At 40.0% G+C, this 21,696-nt stretch overlaps 1 protein-coding gene and 1 long non-coding RNA gene across 2 annotated transcripts; one reads left to right on the top strand and one right to left on the bottom strand.

Moving 5' to 3' along the window:
• Positions 1-6,935: 6,935 nt before the first annotated feature.
• Positions 6,936-21,068, top strand: MTX3 (metaxin 3). The gene is made up of 9 exons (XM_083703671.1): positions 6,936-7,090; positions 8,762-8,831; positions 10,138-10,214; positions 11,691-11,783; positions 13,082-13,264; positions 14,696-14,772; positions 16,448-16,605; positions 16,951-17,039; positions 18,878-21,068. The coding sequence occupies exons 1-9, from the start codon at positions 7,010-7,012 to the stop codon at positions 18,986-18,988; spliced, it is 939 nt and encodes a 312-aa protein (XP_083559797.1). The 5' UTR covers positions 6,936-7,009; the 3' UTR covers positions 18,989-21,068.
• On the bottom strand, positions 15,497-18,871 carry LOC310827563. Its single transcript, XR_014556416.1, has 2 exons — positions 18,722-18,871; positions 15,497-18,680 (listed from the first exon to the last, which is right to left on the bottom strand). It is a non-coding gene; the product is annotated as an uncharacterized lncRNA (long non-coding RNA).
• Positions 21,069-21,696: the final 628 nt, after the last annotated feature.

Here is a 21,696-nt window from a genome sequence, read left to right as displayed (position 1 = left end):
ATCTAGGAGTCTTGGTTGACCACAAACTTGACATAAGCCAACAGTGTGACGCGGCAGCTAAAAAAGCCAATGCAATTCTGGGCTGCATCAATAGGAGTATAGCATCTAGATCAAGGGAAGTAATAGTGCCACTGTATTCTGCTCTGGTCAGACCTCACCTGGAGTACTGTGTCCAGTTCTGGGCACCACAGTTCAAGAAGGACACTGACAAACTGGAACGTGTCCAGAGGAGGGCAACCAAAATGGTCAAAGGCCTGGAAACGATGCCTTATGAGGAATGGCTAAGGGAGCTGGGCATGTTTAGCCTGGAGAAGAGGAGGTTAAGGGGTGATATGATAGCCATGTTCAAATATATAAAAGGATGTCACATAGAGGCGGGAGAAAGGTTTTCTGCTGCTCCAGAGAAGCGGACACGGAGCAATGGATCCAAACTACAAGAAAGAAGATTCCACCTAAACATTAGGAAGAACTTCCTGACAGTAAGAGCTGTTCGACAGTGGAATTTGCTGCCAAGGAGTGTGGTGGAGTCTCCTTCTTTGGAGGTCTTTAAGCAGAGGCTTGACAACCATATGTCAAGAGTGCTCTGATGGTGTTTCCTGCTTGGCAGGGGGTTGGACTCGATGGCCCTTGTGGTCTCTTCCAACTCTATGATTCTATGATTCCAAATCTCATACCTATCTGTCGATCTTGATGCTGTGATCATTGTAAATGTGAAAAAATATGGTTGTGCATATATAAAATGGCATTTCTTTGCTTTATTTATATTTGTTTTTATTATACGTCCATCATTCCCACCTTCCCTGTGAGGTGCTCGAGGTGGCGCATGTGGTTCTCCCTTGAGGAACGCCCTCCCACCAGATATCAAAGAGAAAAACAACTACCAGACTTTTAGAAGACATCTGAAGGCAGCCCTGTTTAGGGAATCTTTTAATGGTTGATGGACTATTGTATTTTAATATTTTGTTGGAAGCCGCCCAAAGTGGCTGGGGATATCCAGCCAGATGAGCGGAGTATAAATTTATTATTAATAATAATAATAATAATATTTTAGCATCGCCACAGCCCTATGAGGTAGTTGAGGCTGCAAGATGGCAATGGGGCCAAGGTAGTTGAGTGGGGATTTGAACTCTGGTGTCCTAGTCCAGCACTCTAACCACTGCACTGGATTGGCTCTACTTTCTTTCAAATCAAATTTTCCACATTTTTGTTCTGATTTGGTTACCAAGTTTGATTTGTTGCGGTCACTATGCAGGCTTACTCTGCAAAGTTGTTGTTAACAAGCTTTTTCTTTACCTTCCCTTTACCTTCCCTTCAGAAATGGAAAATCAGGATTAAATGTGGAAATTTTGTTGCTGGAATGATCTCACGTGGATACTGTAAAAAAAATTGCAAGTATGAAGTCTACTAATCCCGAATAAACAAGCATTCTGGAAGTGCCCTGGTTGCTTTTCTCGTGTTTTGTTCTAGTGCCTTGAATGTCATTGTTTGTTTTCGAAACATAGAAGTTTTCATGCTAGAAATGGTGCCATCTTGATTATTAGGTGGTGCTGACATATGAGCCAACTCCTAAGGGGTCCCTTCATCCCCCCATAAAATATTTCAGAGCGCTGCCCCTAAAGTTGATGAGCATTGTCACTCACATGGTATGTGTGTGCCATGTCTTGTGGTCAATTATGCCGGGAGGGGCTTACTTGCCCCCCCCCAATATTTTATTCAAGTTGGCACCCCTGAAGTTCTCTTACTGTGAAGTTCTCTCAATTATTATTATTATTATTATTATTATTATTATTATTATTATTCATCCATTAACACAAAGTCTTAGTCTGCCTTTGTCTAAAGTACATATAGATAATTTCTGAGACTTTAACTATTTTCTTTTGTAAAATGTTTTTAAGCCACATATAACTGTAAGGTTAAAAAAACATATTTTTGAGTTTCAGCTCAACTCTTAAAATATTAGTTTTTCCTTCTTTTTATTTAATCAACAGACTTCTGCATGCTTGGCCTATAGAAAAATTGTCCATTGCTGTTGATTTTTACTTAAGAAAATGTCAGTGGCTCGTTCATATTCCAAGCTACGAAAAATTGACTCACTGATTCAGTCAGGTTTTACCATTTGTTCATAAACAGCACAGAAGACCCACTGTATTTCAAAAACGGTTCTGGGTCAGTATTTTTAGGAAGGAACCAAATCTGCCATTCTCAAATAACTTACTCTGGATCAAACCCCCTCTATGACTTCAGTGAATCAAGTGAGATGAAGATCACAGCTATGCAGCAGCAATCCCTGAACATTTACATTCGCATCATCCTGTTGGAAGTCACAGCATAAGAAACTACTTCATATTGAGTCAGGCCACTGGTTCATTTAGCCCCCTACTGATTACCATATATAGCAATCAGCTAGAGATACCAGGAATTGAATCTACGACTCTGAATGCAAGAGACCTGCACCATTTTAAATAGGCAACTAACAGCCTAATCACATTACTATTTGGTTATGTGGTAACTGTTGCATATTGGCTGATAGCTTCTAGTGAGCTGATTGTTGTATACATCCACCATGCCAATGGCACACTTTGGGCTCTCAAATTTGAGCGGCGCCCTGTGCAACTCTAAAATTTGGCAGGCCCAGTGGCCAAACCAGTCACATTACCCTAAAATAACTTCTGACCATGCTCAAAAAGTTTTGCAAAGCACTACAAATGTTGCTTATTTCTTAGTGTTTGCAAAACCTACGGCCTGCGAGCCAACATTCACATGCTTACCAGTGCTTTTCTACTGCTACCATGCTTATTATTATTATTATTATTATTATTATTATTAATTATTATTATTTTATTTGTGTTCTGCCCATCTGGCTAGGTTGCCCCAGCCACTTTAGGCAGCTCTCAACAAAATATTAAAAACACAATAAAAGCTCAAACATGAAAAAATTCCCTGTACAGGGCTGCCTTCAGTTGCCTTCCAAATGTCATATAGTTGTTTATCTGTTTGACATCTGATGAGAGGGCATTCAAAGGGGTGGGTGGAACTTCTGAGAAGGCCTGATTCCTTGTTACTTCGTTTATTGTAGGGACAGAACTGGCAGAAGGCCCTGGGAGCTGGACCTCAGTGTTGGGGTTGAGACGCTCCTTCAGGAATACAGGGCCAAGGCCATTTAGGGCTTTCAAGGTCAGGGCCAATACTTTGAATTGTGCTCGGAAATGTACTGGAAGCCAATGTAGATATTTTAGAACTGCTGTTGTATGGTTCTGGCAGCCACTCCCAGTCTCAAGTCCAGCTGGTGCATTCTGGATTAGTTGTCACCTTCAAAAGTAGAACACATTGCAATAGTCTAAGTGGGAGAAAACCAGAGCATGTATTACTCTGGCGAGACAGGGCTCAGGTAGGTAGGGTCTTAGCTGTTGTACAAGTTGGAGCTGGTAGACAGCTGCCCTGTACCCAGAATTGACCTGTGCTTCCATGGACAGCTGTGAGTCCTAAATGACTCCAAGGTTGAACACGTAGTCCTTTAGTGACACAGTCACCCCATTCAGGTCCAGAGTGTCCCCCACACCTGCCTGCCCCCCAGAAACAGTACTTCTGTCTTGTTATTTACAAGCTATTTACCCGTTTATTGGTTCTGTAAGTGTATAGTATTATCGCTTCTACTGTGCAAACAATGTGCTAGATGTTGTCGCACTGAATTTAGCAACAACAGAGTTCCTCCTTAGGCAGGCCTAACTACAGCTTAATTCACATTGTAATTTTTCTGATGTAAGCATTAATACTTGTAATATGTTCATAAATATATTTTAAAATTTCTGATTGGACCACACTAGGAAACATTAATACTTGTGTCAGAAAAGTGTTGGGCGACTAAATCTTCAAGGGCAAAGGCTTATTGTATTGTATTTTTTGGAAAAAAAAATAGGGTGGCTTGGTTACCAAAATAAGGCATAGTTACAATGGAAGAACTGGAAGAAATGCAGTAGATGAGCCTTACTGGAGAGATAGAATATAAAGGACAAGTGTGGCAGACATGAAAGCAGAAATTTACAGAGCAACCATATACATATCTACACAAATTTACTCCTAGGTAACTGTGTATAGGACTTCAGCCTTAGGCAGGCATAAAAAGCTAAGAAGTCTGCATATGCAGAGTAATATGCAGAGTTGGATGTGTAATATATCAAAGATACAGTGCAGAGAAGTGACATGGCAGAGTTTTGGAAAAAGATGATTTTAGCAGAGGCATTCTTTACTGCTTAGATAAGGTAGCAATACTCAAATCACTGATTTGGGACTTTTTACATCACTTTTTCCTATATGAGTATTAATGCTGCAAAAATTCAAAGAAAGTTACCCAGAATTTTCAGTCCTTTCTCTCTATAAAGTACATACTTCGATTTCAATGTTGTGGGAACATAATCTCTATAACCAGGCCTTTGGCTTGTTGAACAGTGAACATTAAACATGTTTGTGGGAGTGAGGTTATTTGCTTTTGTTCTTGTTTTATTATGTATTTTGTGTTGTCATTTTGTATTTATATGTCATTTTTCAGCCTGTATCATGGCCAATGCCATCTAACAATTTGTCTTATTTTTTTATCCTGTTATTGCTGTAGCATCACATCAATTGTTGTTGAGCTTTCCTGTGTTTTGACATACTAGATCAACAGGACTCCCCTGCTTTTTAATCCCCATAGTCTTTTAGGTTGCTTCTGTTACTTTTTCTGACATGTATATGAAGTTCTGTGTTTGGAAACAATCCACAAAGATACATGCAAAGCTTAGTTTGTAATTGTCAAGCATGTGTTTATTTAATTCAACAGAAATGTGAAAAACAGCTGGATATTTTTGGGTGTTCTTTGGTTGTCTCACTTCTGAAGCCCTGAAGTTTCTATATCCATGGTGGGCAAGGGTTTAGGTGAAAAATAAATCTTACTAAATCTCTGACTCCAGGAAAAGGGGTTTTACTGAAACCACAAAGTATTTCAAGTCTCTCTGTAAAGTCTATAAACTCTCCATAAAAATCCTTAACTGTTGGTAACACTGACTCAATACAATATGGCACAAGGAATATTTGTGCTTCTGAAATACTTCTCCTTCTGCCTCCAGGTGCAATAAACAATAATTTGTCCAAATATTCTCTCTTAAAAATAGCAGTTTTCATTCTGAGTGAACGACCCATTGTGAAAACAAAGAGAACTTGAAAATTAGTTGTGCAGCAAAGAACTTTGCATCTGCGTACAAAGTGCCTCAAAAAGGTTTCCAAAACCTTTCTGAATATTAGATTCTTAAAGATGAAATAATGAGACTTGAACGAAATTAAAAGCCTCGCAGCTTTAATAACATGTAAATAAAGTTTACACCATCTGTTATCTCAGAATGCCTATCCAGTAAAGTGCTTTCGAGATGAGTGCATTGCTGTTTCTATAGTAGCCCAATTGAGCTAATTCTGGGATGTGTGAAAGTACTTTACAAATGAGGCTGTATTGTACTTGCAGACATGAATACCACAAAATACAGGGACAAAATACATACGCCTGGCAGCAGGTGGGAATGGTGCATGAACACTTAAAATGCTTCTTTTGTTAGCAAACTACTGGGAGCTGCAATTGGGGAAATTTTAGAATGGCACAGGTGTATATTTTAACATAGAAACCATGTAGGGTTGCCACCTTTGTTCTGGCAAAACACAGGACAGGACAGGGTGGATGATATTTTTTTCAAATGGCGCTGAAGTGACTTCAGAACAATTCATTACAATCTACTGCAGCCTGTCAGGATGCTCCTCTTAAATTTGTCACATGCACATGCACACATAGACATGAATTTGTAAATCTCAGGGGGAACCGCCCTGAGACCTCCAGGTATAGGGTGGTATATAAATTCAATAAATAAAATCTGTCTGTTTTTGGCTACCTAGAACTTAAATACATGAACATGCATTTGGAGAGGGTCCCTAACTTGGCAGAGAGACAAAACTATCAATACAGGACATAGCATTTTACATTAACATACGGAGCAATCTTGCATTATACAGGACAGCTGGCAACCCTAAACCATGGCACATCTCAGGTGCTCTAAGTAACTGTGTCACATAGCATAAATACAAGAGAAAAAATATCTTTATGGGCTGGACGTGGGGGAGCTAAGAACATGAGTCTCTTTGTACCAGCCTTACCAAGGATTGCATCCTTAGTTGCAATGAAAGCCACAATCCTATGTACCTTATTCAGAAGCCCTACTGAACTCCATGGGTCTTACTCCGAAGTAAACAGGCATAGGCCCTGGCTGCTATTATCCACACTTTAAGAGTAGGGTAGACAAGACACAAGAGACCACAGTTCCTTAATAGTTGTAATGTGCATTTTTTTTTTAACGTCAGGTGTGGGTTACATAACAATTTTGCATAACTATTTGGGAATAAGCCCCGCTGAGATCAAGATTTACTTTTGAATAAACAAGATTAGGATTCCAAATTTGTCTTTGTCGGGATTATGCTGCGTTTTTCTGCTTCCAAGGCATTTGTAAGGCAACATGCGGATCCACTATGCAAGTAACATGCAAGTAAGAAGGCAGCTTTTTAAATTTATTTAATCCGAAATTAACCCTTTGGCTAAACAGCAGCTAGGAAGTTCATGGAGGTGGGCTTTTTTTTGGTTTTTGTTTTGCACTACCAAACCTTCGTTTTTCAAGGCCAATGCTTTGCCCTGATAAATTATAAATAAAGATGAGTAGCTGCACTTTGCCCCACAACCACCACAACCACCACAAGAAAGTATAGCAAGGCCGTTGTAGGGCTGCGTATCTGCGCCGCTGCTCTAGCCCTGAGACGCAGTCAGAAAGAGGCGCTCGGTGTAGCCGCTGGAACACGTAGAAAACGTAAAAAGGGCGGAGCATCCCGCCTCTCGGGCCTCTTCTTCGCCCCGCCCATGCCGAAGGGCGGACACTCCGCGAGGAGGGGACGGGCGGGGCCGTAGGCGGATCTTTGTGAGGGCAAAGGGTTTGCTGCGTCCAATATGGCGCCCGCCATGGAGCTGAGCTGCTGGGGCGGTGATTGGGGGTTGCCGTCCGTGCACGCGGAGTGCCTCGTTGTCATGGTAACGGCGGGTTTGCGGGCGAAGGCCCAGATTCGGGTGTGAGGGGGAGACGGAGAGATGCTTGTGAGGAGCCGCCACAATGGATTGCACCTGGGGAGGAAAGCCTCAAACATTTCCAGTGTCGAAGGGGGAAAGCTTCCACCTATATATATTCATGCATTTTTATTTTTATTTTAATATACAAAGGAGTCTCTATCCTGCTTTTTAAAGAGCCTTTCAAAAGTGGTGTATACATTCTGGAAATAAGCAATAACCGGCACTTAACTCTGGTATGAAATGTTGTGGATCAGAGAGCCCACTTCATGGGATGCATCCGATATGGTGTGGGTGCTAGTACACAAGAGTTAATGTCACAGTAAAAAATTTAATCCTGGAGGTGTTTGTGCTTTCTGTAGCGGACTGTGGCTGCAGCAGTGTTGCACATTTACCTGTGAGTCAGCCCATTGGACAGAGTGAGGCTTAACTTCTGAGTGAAAATGCATAGGATTGTGCTGTAATGCAGCTATCTCTAGGACGCACTACAATGTGCAATCAAGCACCAAAAAGATAATATAGAAATGTCCCATCAGAAAACCTTTATTGTCTATAAGGACAATTTCATTTAAATCCTTAAAATCTTTTTTTAAGCACTTGGGTTTCACATATCTTCATGAGTAGGAGGAATAGAAAATGAATATACCAGTAGGTTGCGTCTCCTTTCAGAGTCCACTCTTACAGCAACACTTCAAGACAGGCATTTGTTTTTTAAAAAGTAAAGTTCAGCATTTGTGACTACTGAGATGTTAACTTGTCACTTGTGCATATTGTCATAGACTTAATCTGCTCATCCACATCTTTTTAAAAGAGAGAGCAAGCTGATATGTATTAAAAATGGTAATTTGAGAATGGTCCATGGATATCTCTGATTGCTTTAAAGTTGTCTGTACTGTACATCTTTTAAAAAATATGCAGTGGCTCAGTTTGCATGTACTTTGCACCTCACTGGGTCCTTCTTCTGTCACACTACCTAGAGCGAAATCATAGTTTTGCTGAGTATGAAGTGTGAACTTGGGCTTGTGGAATATATTAACAATATAGGTTGATCTTAGCCCAATTCCAGCTGTTTTGTGCATGTAGTGGAATGTAACAGCTAGTGGTCACATCCAGCCAAATCAAAGAGAGTTTTACAAATAAATAGCTGCATGTACCTTACATACCCATGAGCTGCGGGGCTGGAAAGGATTTCCTTGGGTGGAACTAGGTCAGTGTATTTTAAAACTAGTAATGCTTTCCCATAATTCATGCTGAGAAACCTGTGCCCTTCAAGATGTTGTTGGATTCCAGTTCCCTTCAGCCCCAGCCAACATAGCCTATTCCTCATAGATAACATAAGTTGAAATCCAACAACCCCTGGAGAGGCACGATTTTTCCCCAGCACTGTCTTAGCTCCTCTTGGCCCCATAGCCAACTGACATCCCATTGAAGTCCATAGTAAATTGTCCATTAATTGTGACAGTTGAGTGTTGCATTTAATGTTGATTATGGCAGTGACATAATATGACTGGGCACCCCGAGCTTTTGAGATGAGTGAGGTTGTAAATCAAATAAGTAGCTTCTTTACCTAACATTTAGGTTGTCAAAATTCTGAAGAATAAAATATTGAGTTTAATTATTTTGTAACTTTCATTGCAGGCTTATGCCAGGTTTTGTGGTGCACCATTGAAAGTGAATGTTATAGATCATTTGTGGAGAGCACCAAGAGGTATTGCTTTAACATTTTATGTGTATATATTTGCATTTTAGGTCGCATCTTAAGCAGTGGTTACATCAGAAGCAGCCACTGGGAAAGGGTGGTGCCACAGATCTGGCTTCACTGCTATGTACTGGGATGGACAAGGGGCAGTGGCCAGGGTGGTGTGGGCACAGTGACCGTTCCAGTCCAGTGCTCCTGCCAGTGTGCCCAAACCAACCCAGCCCCACTGTCACACCATCTGGGTATGCAGCAGCCCTACCTCCCTGCATAGCAATTCTGGGTTACATACATACATAAAGGTAAAGGGACCCCTGACCATTAGGTCCAGTCGCAGACAACTCTGGGGTTGCGGCGCTCATCTTGCTTTATTGGCCGAGGGAGCCGGCGTACAGCTTCCGGGTCATGTGGCCAGCATGACTAAGCCGCTTCTGGCGAACCAGAGCAGCGCACGGAAACGCCGTTTACCTTCCCCCCAGAGCGGTACCTATTTATCTACTTGCACTTTGACGTGCTTTTGAACTGCTAGGTTGGCAGGAGCAGGGACCGAGCACCGGGAGCTCACCCTGTCGCGGGGATTTGAACCGCCGTGCTTCTGATCGGCAAGTCCTAGGCTCTGTGGTTTAACCCACAGCACCACCCACGTCCCTTACATACATACATAACTGTACAAATAGGAAGATCCTCAGCCCTGGCTTAGAACCCAGTCTTACTTTCTGTTGTACGAAGCGAAGAGTGGATCATATCAGATGAAAGTCAGTTCAAAGTGAGCATTACATTCCAAGCTATTTGTTGCACTAGTGCATTGAAAGACCTAGGATGTTTGAACAGGGAACAACTTAAGGGAGTGCAGTTGCATTGTGAAAGGCCTTTTATGAATCAAATGTGGGTGTAGCAGAATGGTTCTGGATGATGAAGTAACAGTGCTTAGCGTCATCTGATCTATGTCAGCAGGATGAAGGATCACCCCTAGCCTTCTTATGTTGAAGCTACAAAATAAGGCAATTTTAAAAAATGAGTGGCAGAAGTGAAAGCTTATATGCACCGATCCTTGGTATTGAGCTGAATTAATTTTATAATGCATGTTTTTAGAGTGTTGTGTTGTACTGTTGCACTGTTTTATTGTTGTTACCTGCCCTGAGCCCGGCTTCGGCTGGGGAGGGCGGGATATAAATAAAATTTATTATTATTATTATTATTATTATTATTATTATTATTATTATTATTATCAGAATTCTTACATGAGCAAATTTAAACACCTGTTAGCGCTAATAGGGTTGTTTTGATTGCGTTATCTTGATTGATAATTTATTTTTAGGGAGTGTACCAGTACTGATATTGAATGACACCGTTATTTCTCAGCCAGCAAAAATACTAAACTTCTTAAGAAAGCAGGTGAGTTTCCATAAATAGTATCTCATATCTGGTAAGTTAAATCTTTAAAGATTAGCGAATCTCTAACTTTCATTTCAAAAGCTTTGTGAGATTTGAGGGCAAATTACTTGTGCTTTTGTTTGCTTCTTTATTTACAAAAAGGGGGAAAATGTTTTTTTCACCTGATTAAGGATTTTTTCCCCCTTCCTTAATTTTAACATTAGAAATTCAGTTGCTGGCTAGCCTGGAGGTTTCACTGAAGACTGGAAAATCAAGGAAATGACAGCTGAAAAATCAGGATATTGAGGCAGAATTCTTAAAACTGTTTCCAAAGACTAAGGAACATTCTGGAGAGAGGACACCTTTGCTAGGGTTTGACTGCCACCTCTCCCTCTCCTGTTAAGGTATGAGAACAAACAAATGTGCCCCAAGAAATCTATAGTCTACCAGTCAATTGACTCCGCCAGCCAGACTCAATACTACTTGAACTATTTGAGGGTTTTTTGTTTTGTTTTTTTACAATCAAACAGTATATAAATAGTGTGAAATAAAATAATAAATAAAACTCACTGCAATCATTCTCTTCTAGCATATATGAGTGCATGGAAATCAACCTGTAAAGTGGATCCCCACCTCAGTGAAGCAGAACTTTGTTGTGCCACACAAGCCACAGCAGTGCCTGTACCCTCTATCATAGCCAGGCAGGAGCTAATGCTTTTTACAAAACAATCCCACAGGCTACTTGTCCTTTCTCCCTGAATATGGCAAAATTTCAGCTTCTGTTGACATCACCCTGCATAGGCAAGATCAGGAGATAAACTGACTGCTGGATTGTCCTAGGGAGCGCTCTATGCAATGCACAGAAAGGCTTCTGTGTAAGGTGAAATGCTTGGCTGATAGAGCTTTCAGGCATTGCTGCATCTTGACTGATGCTCCAACATCAGAGACAGGGAGGAAAAGGTTCTTCTTGGATCCTACAGAGTGCCATTCCACAAGATCTCTTGTCTATATATTCACTAGGAGATCAGGATTGCAGCTCATAAATTCCCAACTCTTTCAGATTCTGTTTGTACAATAAAAGAGCCAAACAGGAGCACAAGTAAATTATATATTTTAGGGGAATAGAGATGCATTCTTAAACTCCATTTTTCAGGATTCACCATGACTAAAAGCAGTTTAAATAGAAAGGGCATGCACACCTTAACTAAAGTGCAAGTTGATTTTGTTAAAATATCCCCATTAGTTTGACTTCAGGCAGATTCATCTTAGAATTAATTGCCTCTGTAACTTCAGCAGTCAACACTATTGTTAAACATTGAAACCATTAACTTGGAGGAAAAGTTAAGAGTTTAATTTTATTGTTTATTGCTTTTCTGTTTTTTGAAACAATATATAATTCACTTTTTACAGGAACCTTCAATTGTTGGCTTTATTTTCTCTTTGGAAAGTTTCATATGACTGCTTGCTGCATTAATGTATTGCCTTTTTCACTGGCAGAAATACAATGCTGATTATGAGTTGTCTACAAAAGAAGGAGCAGACACACTGGCGTACATTGCACTACTCGAAGAAAAATTACTTCCTGCTGTGGTAAGATACAGTTGTTGTTTGTGACCAAAGTTTTGCAGTGCCACCCACCCAAAGTCAATAACATGCTTATTCAGCTCATTGAAATTAATGTATCTTGAACTTCTTGTGTGTTCCCATGAGACGTCTTAGGAGTCAGTAATCACCATTAAAATCAGATCTCTTTAAAATCAGCATTCCTATTAAAGAGCTCAGTGACAATAGGGTTAGTTCAGTAAACTGAAAGCAAGAGTTTGGACAGCTGTGGGGGCCTTCCAGACATTGTTGGACTCCCAGTCCCATCATCCCTGACTATTGGCTATGCTGGCTGGGACTGAGAGGAGCTGGAGTGCAACATCATCAGGAAGGCCACAGATTCCCCACCCCTGCTCTGTGGCTTTGTTCTCACAAACAGTAGACATGGTGGTAAACATCTGTCTGGGTTTTATTTCTTCACTCTGTAGATGAAGACTTACATAACTAAATTTTTCCTATACAGAAATTCTTTCCACAAAGAAAACTAGAAACAGATAAAATGAGTTCTAGTGTGGTTTTAATGAAAGTTGTATGTGATAAGCTTCTATTGCTCATATAAAAAGCACAGCAACCTAAAAACAAAGTTAAACTAATCGACCAGATGCAATACACAATAGCTCATTACCATTTCTGGGTAGATCTTGCACTAGATACAAAATGGCAGGAGAAGAACAGCCACAGACTTTCTTAGACCTTGACTTACCCATAATGTGCTAGGTTTTTATGTGAAGTTTTCAATCTGCTATTTGTAAGGACTAGGCCAGTAATGTCACAGAAGTTCAGGTAATGGATAGAGGAGACTTGCAACTCATAGCGAGTAAGTGTGTGATTTAAACTAGTTACTTTTCACTGTTCTGAAACACTGCTGACATGGTAGGAATAATTTAAATTGAATATAAATTGCTTCTTTAAAAATAATATGCTTGGTATACTTTGACTTTTCTAATTACCTCTATAGTGCAGTCCTATTCATGTCTACTCAGAAGAAGGCCACATTGAGTACATTGGGACTTATTTTCATGTAAAAGTGTAGAGACGTGCACCCTTATCGAGATCTGTCCTATTCGTATTATTAATTATTAAAAATGTCTTTGCATATCTGTAATAGTCTAATGTCTTAACTTTATTTCCACTCTGCTGAGAAAATAACTTGGTTCTTGAACACTGAGACAGGCTATTAGATGCCCCAAAATCTATTGGTAAATGAAAACAGGTTTGGATTTTTTAGTAACAGGGAGGCTGATGTTCATTATCGAATGTTAACCTTCTTTGTCATCATGATATAGCTGCACACTTTCTGGGTTGAAGCTGATAATTACTACAATGTGACAAAACCATGGTTTGCTTCAAGGATTCCATTTCCATTGAGTTGGTATCTGCCTAGAAAGATGTCTGGAGAAGCACTTAATAGGATCTTGCTGACAAAGGGAGGGCCTCCGCTCTACAGTCTCACTGAAGTGGAAGCACAGGTATATTTTGCTTTATGAGTCATTTAGGCCTATAATTGATGCAGATGTACTAGAATCGGATGCTAAATATGATGGTGCTTGTTTTAATACTTTTTGAGACAATAGATTTCTTCAAGGTGATGTTGGAAGGATCAGTGAAATTTACTGGTCCAACAACTTCCTTGATCAACCAATGATTCAAAAGAATTTTCGGGAGAGGGCTTTCCTGATTCTACTTCATTTTAGTTGCCACTTGAAATTTCCCATGCCTTATGCTATTGTTCTGGTTAACAAATTTGTCAACACGTGCAGATGGAAAGAACTAGTGTTTTACATTCTTTCTGCCTGGCATCTCTTCACTCATGTCTTGGGGAGGGACTGGTGTGCTTTATGCCAGGTGGACTGATTTGGCCCTCTTCTGCTGTAGTGCTCTGATGGATTGAATATTAGTTTTATGTTATAATGAAGTTTTTTAAAAATTGAATACATTGTTTTAACTGTATTTTGTAAGCTACTCTGGATCTTAACCAACGAAGGGTGGCAAAAGAAAGAAAGAAAGAAAGAAAGAAAGAAAGAAAGAAAGAAAGACATTTTGTTATTAGCTGAAGCTTTTGAACAGTCTTCAAAGACAAGCTCACATATTGCAGATTGCAGTAACTAATCCACAAGATGATCAAGGCATGGATAGCAAGCATAAGACCCTCATATTCCAGCAGGGTACAGGAATAATGTGATCACATAGGGAACATGCTGGTGGTTGGAGGGAGACCCTCTTGCAAACAAGTAAAAAAATAAGCCAGCATACAAAGGAGTGGCCACAGGCAGGTTATGTATATGTGTGCCCAAGGACACATAACAATTTCTCAAATATTGGGTTGTAGCCACTACATTTTACTCAGAGTACTCCCATTAACATTACAGTTGTATCTTGGAAGTCATATGGAATCCGTTCTGGAAGTCCGTTCGACTTCCAAAACGTTCAGAAACCAAATTGTGGCTTCTGATTGGCTGTAGGAAGCTCCTGCAGCCAATCAGAAGCTGCAGAAGCCCCACCGGCCATTCGGGTTTCAACAGAATGTTCGCAAACCGGAACAATCACTTCTGGGTTTGCGGCGTTCGGGAGCCAAAATGTCCGAGTTCCAGGGCGTTTGGGATCCAAGGTATGACTATAATGGACAATATTAATTTGGGTCCATTAATTTTCAGTGGATCTACTTTGAATAAAACATTGTTGGCTAGAACTCATTATTTGGGGGTTATGTGTGTGCATATCTTTCAGACGCTAAATTGAAGTAGTATGCTTTGGGCCTTTTTTAATCTGGGTTGTGCCACAGAGATTCATAGCTATCCATCATCCATGTACTAAGTTAATTTGAGATGAGCTCCTAGAAAAGGTGGTATGCAAATAAACTTTGATGTTTGTTTATTTGTTTGTTTGCTTGCTTGCTTTAGATCTACAGAGATGCGAAGGAATGCCTGAATCTTCTATCAAACAGACTGGGGACGTCTCCATTTTTCTTTGGAAACACGTGAGTACAGAATGTTTACAGTGTTTGCAACATATGCGGTGTGGTACTATTAATGCCAAAATACTTGTGTATGTGTTCCAATTTTCTTTTTCCTTGTGAATGAAACATAGATTTTTGGTATGTATTCAAGTTTTAAAATCAGATGTCATTCTTCTAGTGCTTGTCAAACCACAGGGTGACCAATTAAATGTACTAGAGGCAAATAAAAATATGAACAAGAGCTCACCAGCAGTGAACTTGGCTTGCTCCTGGCTTTGCAAGTGAAACGACACATTTGCATGCTAGGGAATTGATTGCTGGCTCAGCCATCAGCCATCAGTCTTCCCTTGTGCCTCAGGCAGGCAGTGTGATTTCTGTTCTCTTTTCTTTTTAATTAAAAGCACATCCCTGTTTGTTTATCTATTTATCATTTGTTGCTTTATTTTTTTAAAAAACCCCTGCTTGAAGTGCTTTTTTTTCTTCATGTTGCGGGTGGTATAGTGGCAGATTCGCAGGTGCCAGCCAGTCAGTCCTGTGCAAAGCTTGCCTCTGTTGCAGCCTTGAAGAATCAGGACTTTTGGGAGCTTGACCCTACAGAGGAATAGATAGGTTGCAGCTGAACAACCTAACTTAACTGCCCTATACGTGGTATGTCTTTGTTCCATTTGATCTGTTCCCTGCACAGTTGGTCTGTTGCTTTTTTTAAAAAAACATGGACAGTGAAAACCAGACCATGCCTGCCCTATTTACAGATTTTTATTTCTAAGAGCACATTGGCACATTGTTTTGTGGGGAGTCTTATCCTCATTGGATATACTGTACTGCAGCAAACCTTCCTGTTCCACAGGATGCCCATTTTCGAATTGTGTTAGTCTGTGTACCACCTGCACTTCAGACAGAAGAGAGGAGTCAATCATCTCAATTGTTGTTGCGATTCTCACCTTTCATGCCAAACACTGTTTTTCTTCTAAGAACTCGTCTTATATTTTTTTTAATAAATTACCACAGTGGTGGTCGTGGAAGCCACTTCAAGTGAGGCTCAATCAGTAATGCTGGCACAGGAAATAATTATGTGATTTGTCCTGCCTGTGTAGTTTTTGCATCAAAATGTTGCTGGAACAGCATGGAACAATTTGGCAGAAGAATGGGGTACAAATACTCCAAATAAGAAAAAAATAAATAAAAATCTGTCCCAATGCAGATGTTGGAGTAATCTGTGAACCAAATCTGAGTTTTGTTGATGGCATGTGATCACCAGATATATCACCATTTATCAGCTCTTGTATATCTGTACCAAGGGAGCAGCTGAAACTATGACAGTGTTCAACATTAATGTCTCTAAACAGACTTGGGACATGACAGCAGCTGCTGTTTTGTAATTATATGTGCAGCCTGCAGGCAGTTGAATCTTGCTCATTGTCTAATAAAATTGTATGCCATGAATATCTGTCTCTTTTATCCCATTAATGGAGATATTTTATGACAAAACACAATCTTACTAAACTGTTGTGAAAATCAGAGACTATACCATATGTTGAGTCAAACATATTTTTAATCTTCCATCATGGGTTTAATTCCACATTAGCACTCAGGTTATTTTGCTAAATACGAGCTACATTTTGCTTGATATTTTTCTCTGTTTAGAAAGTGTCTTACAGAGTTTGAGATATCCGTATCCCACGTTTGTTACCCCTAGGCCTACAACTCTTGATGCCTTTGTGTTTGGTTTTCTTGCTCCTCTTTATAAAGTACCGTTCCCCAAAACCCAGCTACAAGATCATTTGAAGCAGCTTCCCAATTTATGTCACTTCTGTGATGACATTCTGATTTGCTACTTCAGATCAAACTTATCAGGTAAGCCATATGCTTCTCTTTCAGCATGTGTTATATAAGAGGTATACCTATATTTGCACTGAATCAGTACAGCTCTGGAAGTCTTACCATTTAAAATTTTCTCTGTTGTAGAATGGAGGTAGCAGATGATTTCGTTTGTGGTGGGGAGGTGAAATTGATTTTTCAGGCTTACCCATAGGCACTTGGTTGGCCACTGTGAGAACAGGTTGCTAGACTAGATGGGCCATTGACTTGATCCAGCAGACCCTTCTTATGTTCTGTTCCCTGATGAAAATAAGGAAATGCTTTCTAAATGTAGTTTCAGTCCTTCCTAACTTTCTGTTTCTGTGTGCATTGCTTATTTAGGTGCCACTCCAGCAGGTCAAGACACAGTTGATGCAAATCTACAGAAACTCACACAGCTTGTAAACAAAGAATCCAACTTAATTGAAAAGGTCATTTTTGTTTCGGTCTTTCTGTATTTTTCTGATCTTCTTGTTGATAACTAGGGACCAAATTAGGCATGACCATGGCAGTTCAGTGTGTTTGGACCATTTCTGTCTAACCAAGTAGAAAGAGGGGATGGAAATCAGAAAAGGGACACATGAGTGAAGAGAATAAAACCTGTCCAGCTTTCCAATAGCTTGTCAACCCAAGTGCTTTCTCCTTCTGCCAAGCTGTGATGCTGAAGTTGCCCTTGGCTTAGCTTGAAGGAAAGGATTTGTGGAGCAGGGTTGCATTGGATGAAGGATAATTCTGCATTTCTCCCCATTAGGTTCCATTTGCTTTAAAATCAGGGCCCCTCTTCCTAGTCACTGTCATGTAATTTTCAGGTTAATTTTAGCAATTACATACTCTAAAATACTTGTTTCAGGGTATGCATATTATATTGCATACCTAAGAAAATTCATTTTCTTCAAAAGTGAGCTAGACAGCAGTACACAAGTCGCTTATATTTACTTCAGTAGGAGTATCAAGAATGAACCCTGGATTTCAACACTCATGTACAGAGTTGGAACATGGAATCTATTACCAGGCGCAAAATATACTTAAGGACATTGGCACTCATTACATCAGTTCATAATGTGCTTTTTGAATGTGACCACCTACAATAATTGACAAAATCCTGCAAATTAAAATAATATGGCTGCATTTTGTTTTGATTGTTTCAGGTTCTATTGCTTCCACCAGAAATTAATTCATTTGCATTCCTACATCAATTGCATCCGAAGCACCTTGTTTTCTTGAATGCATTTTTCTCAGCTGTAACAACTAGTGTGGTGGGGCATGGTGTTGCTGCAGCTTACCTGGACGGGCTGGGGTGGGGCCTGGTGGCAGTGAGGTCAGGACTGAGCAAGTGCATCAGAAAGAGTGCTGGATTGGTTCCACTTGTGCGTCTACACAGCCCCGACTCTCCTTCTGCTCTGTGCTACCCCAGCCCTTTTCAAGTAAATGCAGTGACACCAGTGTCGGGAGGACTGCTCCATCCTGCTCCACCAGCCACTACTGTCTTACCAGTCCTTGCCTAATGGACTCTTTTTAGATGGTTGCCATCTTCACATAATGTTGGAAAATACTGGCAACTCATTATTGCTGTAATTTTACTTTTAATCTGTGTTCAGATTAAACTCATTTTCTAAAGCTGGATAACCTTAACAAACATCCTTGCTAGATTTTGCCAGGAGTGTTGAAGAAGTTATTTTGAAGTGTTATCCTAGAGTCATGTGAGATCTTCTTTCCAATGAGTGGCTTCTATGCAGCTTGAGTAGCATTTAAATGTTCAGATCATACAGGTGGGGGCCAGTTTTGTGCGCCTCACCCATGGAAGTGGCATTGTGTTGGAAGAGGGGAAGGCAGTTCCTATGGGAAAGACTCACGCACTAGACCCTTCCCATGTGATTAAGTCAGTTAAACATCATGCCAGTTGTGTCTCCACCTTTACAAAAAATCATCTCCTACATATCCACAGAAACATTTAAGGGGGCCTGACTCTTGTTTATGTACGTATGATAGGTCAAGTAGTACACAATATGATAAATACATTTATGGATAAGCAAGAACTAGGCTTGCTAAGTGCAGTCTGAAAGCTAAAATATCTAGGAATGATGAATCACATCCATGAGGAGTTCTATTGAACATTCACATTGGTCTGGTCTCCTTGATCAGTTAGACTGTACTAGTGCATATCTAGTAAACAGCTTTGTAGAGTACATTTTTGAATCTTTCTATGTGAATATTTTTTTATAGATACCTTCTTTAGATATATGAATTGCTATATATGTTGTTTCTGCAGATGGATGATAACCTTCGTAAGAGTCCTCAGCACCCTCCACGTAAGCTGACAACTCTCAAACTTTCTACAGGTGGGGAAGGAAATAGCTCACCAAACCGCTTATCACCCTGAGAGTTTTAGTTGTCATATTTATGTGTGTGATTAGAAGCTGACATCAAATCTGAACAATCTTTGCACTAATTCTGTAGGTACATGAAGCGAGGTAAAAATGTGAATTGGCAAATAGGCACAAGCACATTCGTTTAACCAATGCTATCTATAGTCACATAAGGAACCAGTAAAGGTCCAAGTTAAGCACAGACAGAATTGTTGAGTAATTGTACAATGCCATATGAGGTCACCATAAGTGCTGCATAATGCTTGCCTTTTAGGGTTAGTTGACCGAAAGCTAAGATTCCATTTTGGAATATGCAAATGCATCACCATTTTCTGCTAGATGCTTTTGATTTTGGCTGCAATCATGTTATAGCTCAACTTGGTTGTTGCATGTGGAGTAGCTACTTAAGCATTTGTATAGATTTCCAATGTGGTTCAAATACAGAGAGAAAATTAAAATTTGTGACAGGTAAGCTGACAAGCAGTTAGAAGGTATTTTCCATTTTGTTTTGTTTTTTCAAGTAATGATCAGTGTATGTTTAAATGACTATAGAGGTGAAAAACTAAACTGATCACTTGGGAACATTAATTAGATTTTTTTTTTCAGATTTGGTCTTAATCAGGAAAAGAATAAGCTTGACCAACTTCTGTGATAGTATGCCTACATTCAAAATGTCAGTACACAGATTGACAGTATCAATCAATGCATGTAAGAGGTCAAGTTAGAAACCCTGTTGCAGGCCAAGACTGAATATGTAGTATTGACATTGTCTCACTTTACTTTGTCTGCCCCGGCAGTTTCATTAGCTTCTTGTTTTATATATTTATCCAATATCAAACCCCCAAATAATCTAGATTTCCCCCTAGATTAGTAACTTTCATTGTTGGGTATAAAGAGATATTGCCGACATAAAGCTCAAACTAAACTGCCCGGTGCACTGAAACAACAGGGACACCCCGCCATTTGTTACCAATGCATACTGACACTGTAGTAAGTAAGTACGCAAGCACATACACTGTACATACACTGGAACTTCTACATGCGTGGGGAAGCCCTACATCAGGCCAGTAGCAGCAGAGGTGGCACTGTTGCTCTTCTAGCTGCCCAAAACAGCAGGCCACTGGCTTGCTGAGAAGGGAGGGGGAGGCACAGGGAGCCTGGCCCAGTATGTGGGAGGGGGAATGTCATATTGACTCCACTATTGCATGCTGCACTGGACCAAGCTGCCTGCAACTCACCCCTCCCCTTTCCCTCTTGGAAAGCACCAGAGACCTGCTATGCTGGGAAGCCAGGTGAGCAATGGTGCCCCACTACACCAATTGTTACTAGATCAGGCTGGCAATTTTTTATGGTGATGGTAATTGTAATTTCAAATTATGAGCAGCTGCTATCAACTGGTCCAAAAGTTCCATTACTAAATCAAGGTTTGCAACTATTGCACTGGGGGTGATTGCCTAAAAAAACAGGTTCTTTGGGAGTATTTTACAGCAAGCTGTGCATTTTGAAAACAGCATTGATCTCTGTGCTGTTGCAGAGGCCTCCGTGGTGTGGGGTTCCTGCCAGGTTCAAAGCAGCTCTTTATGCACTGCTTCCAGGCGCCACAAAGTGGCAACACACCGCAGAAGTCTGTTTGAGGTCTCAACACACTAGAAGAAATATAGGCTGTGCAAAACTGGGTTAAGGACTATGGGCCATCAGTTGCCCTCCCCTATTCTAAGGACTGATTGACTCGAAATTTTCAATATATCAACAATATTTTTGAAAAGCTACTTGGCGGAAATGGCAACTGCCATTAACCAATGTATCTTATGGTATCTGATTCCCAAGAAACAGTTTTCATATGTATATAAGATAGTTTTATTTGCATCTGACTTCATTTTGCCAAGTCAAACAAATCTGATATTTTTCTCTAAATTACCTCCAGTATTCTGTATATGTCAACAAATAGCTGTACAAACAAACCTGTAAATAATGTATATATATGTATTTGCAGAGTATTTATAAACCTAAGGAATGTAAAGATCCTTAATGTATCTTGTTGTTTATAACAATAATTTTTGATGTCTAACAAGAATAAATTTAAGTTTCATGTTACTTCCTGAATGTTTGCTTTGGTTATTTAAAGCTGGAGATGTCACACACCAAATCATGATAATCATAAGGATATATGTTAAAGCAAAAACTATTCGTGTCTAATCTTGCAGGGGACATCAAATGAGATAATATTACTTGGTTTATACAAAACTTTCATAACACAAACATGGTTTTGTCTGCTTTGTAAGCATTTGTGACTGATCAAGAAAATTGTGTATTTGTATTGCTGCAGTCCTAGGAATATTTACCTGCAGGGCAAGTGACTTGAAAGCGTGATTTGCTTCCAAGTTAAACACACATAGGATCAGACTGCATCAAATGGTGCACTCTTTGTGCCAATGAAAAAGTCACCACACCATTTTATATGTTTCATATTTGGAGCAGTGTTTCCTATAGGAGAGCTGGCCCTTAAAGACTATGATGGAGAGAAAAGTAAAATGATTGCTCAGATTCCCTAGTACGTAACATTTTACTGCAAAGTATTGGTTCTAGTCTAATACTATAGAAATATGCGTTGCATTTCTTTTTAGAAAAAGTAATCTCATTTGTGGGAGAAGATAGGAAGTTAAGTTATGAGGGAAATGCATTGTGAAGTATTGTTTCTATTTTTGGGTGTCCTGGTTGAAAG

This window comes from Podarcis gaigeae, assembly GCF_964106915.1.
Source record: "Podarcis gaigeae genome assembly, chromosome: 11".
In the NCBI taxonomy this organism is placed as follows: Eukaryota; Metazoa; Chordata; class Lepidosauria; order Squamata; family Lacertidae; genus Podarcis; species Podarcis gaigeae.
The sequence above is the reverse complement of the archived record's forward strand: the minus strand, read 5'-3'. Positions and strand labels throughout refer to the sequence as shown.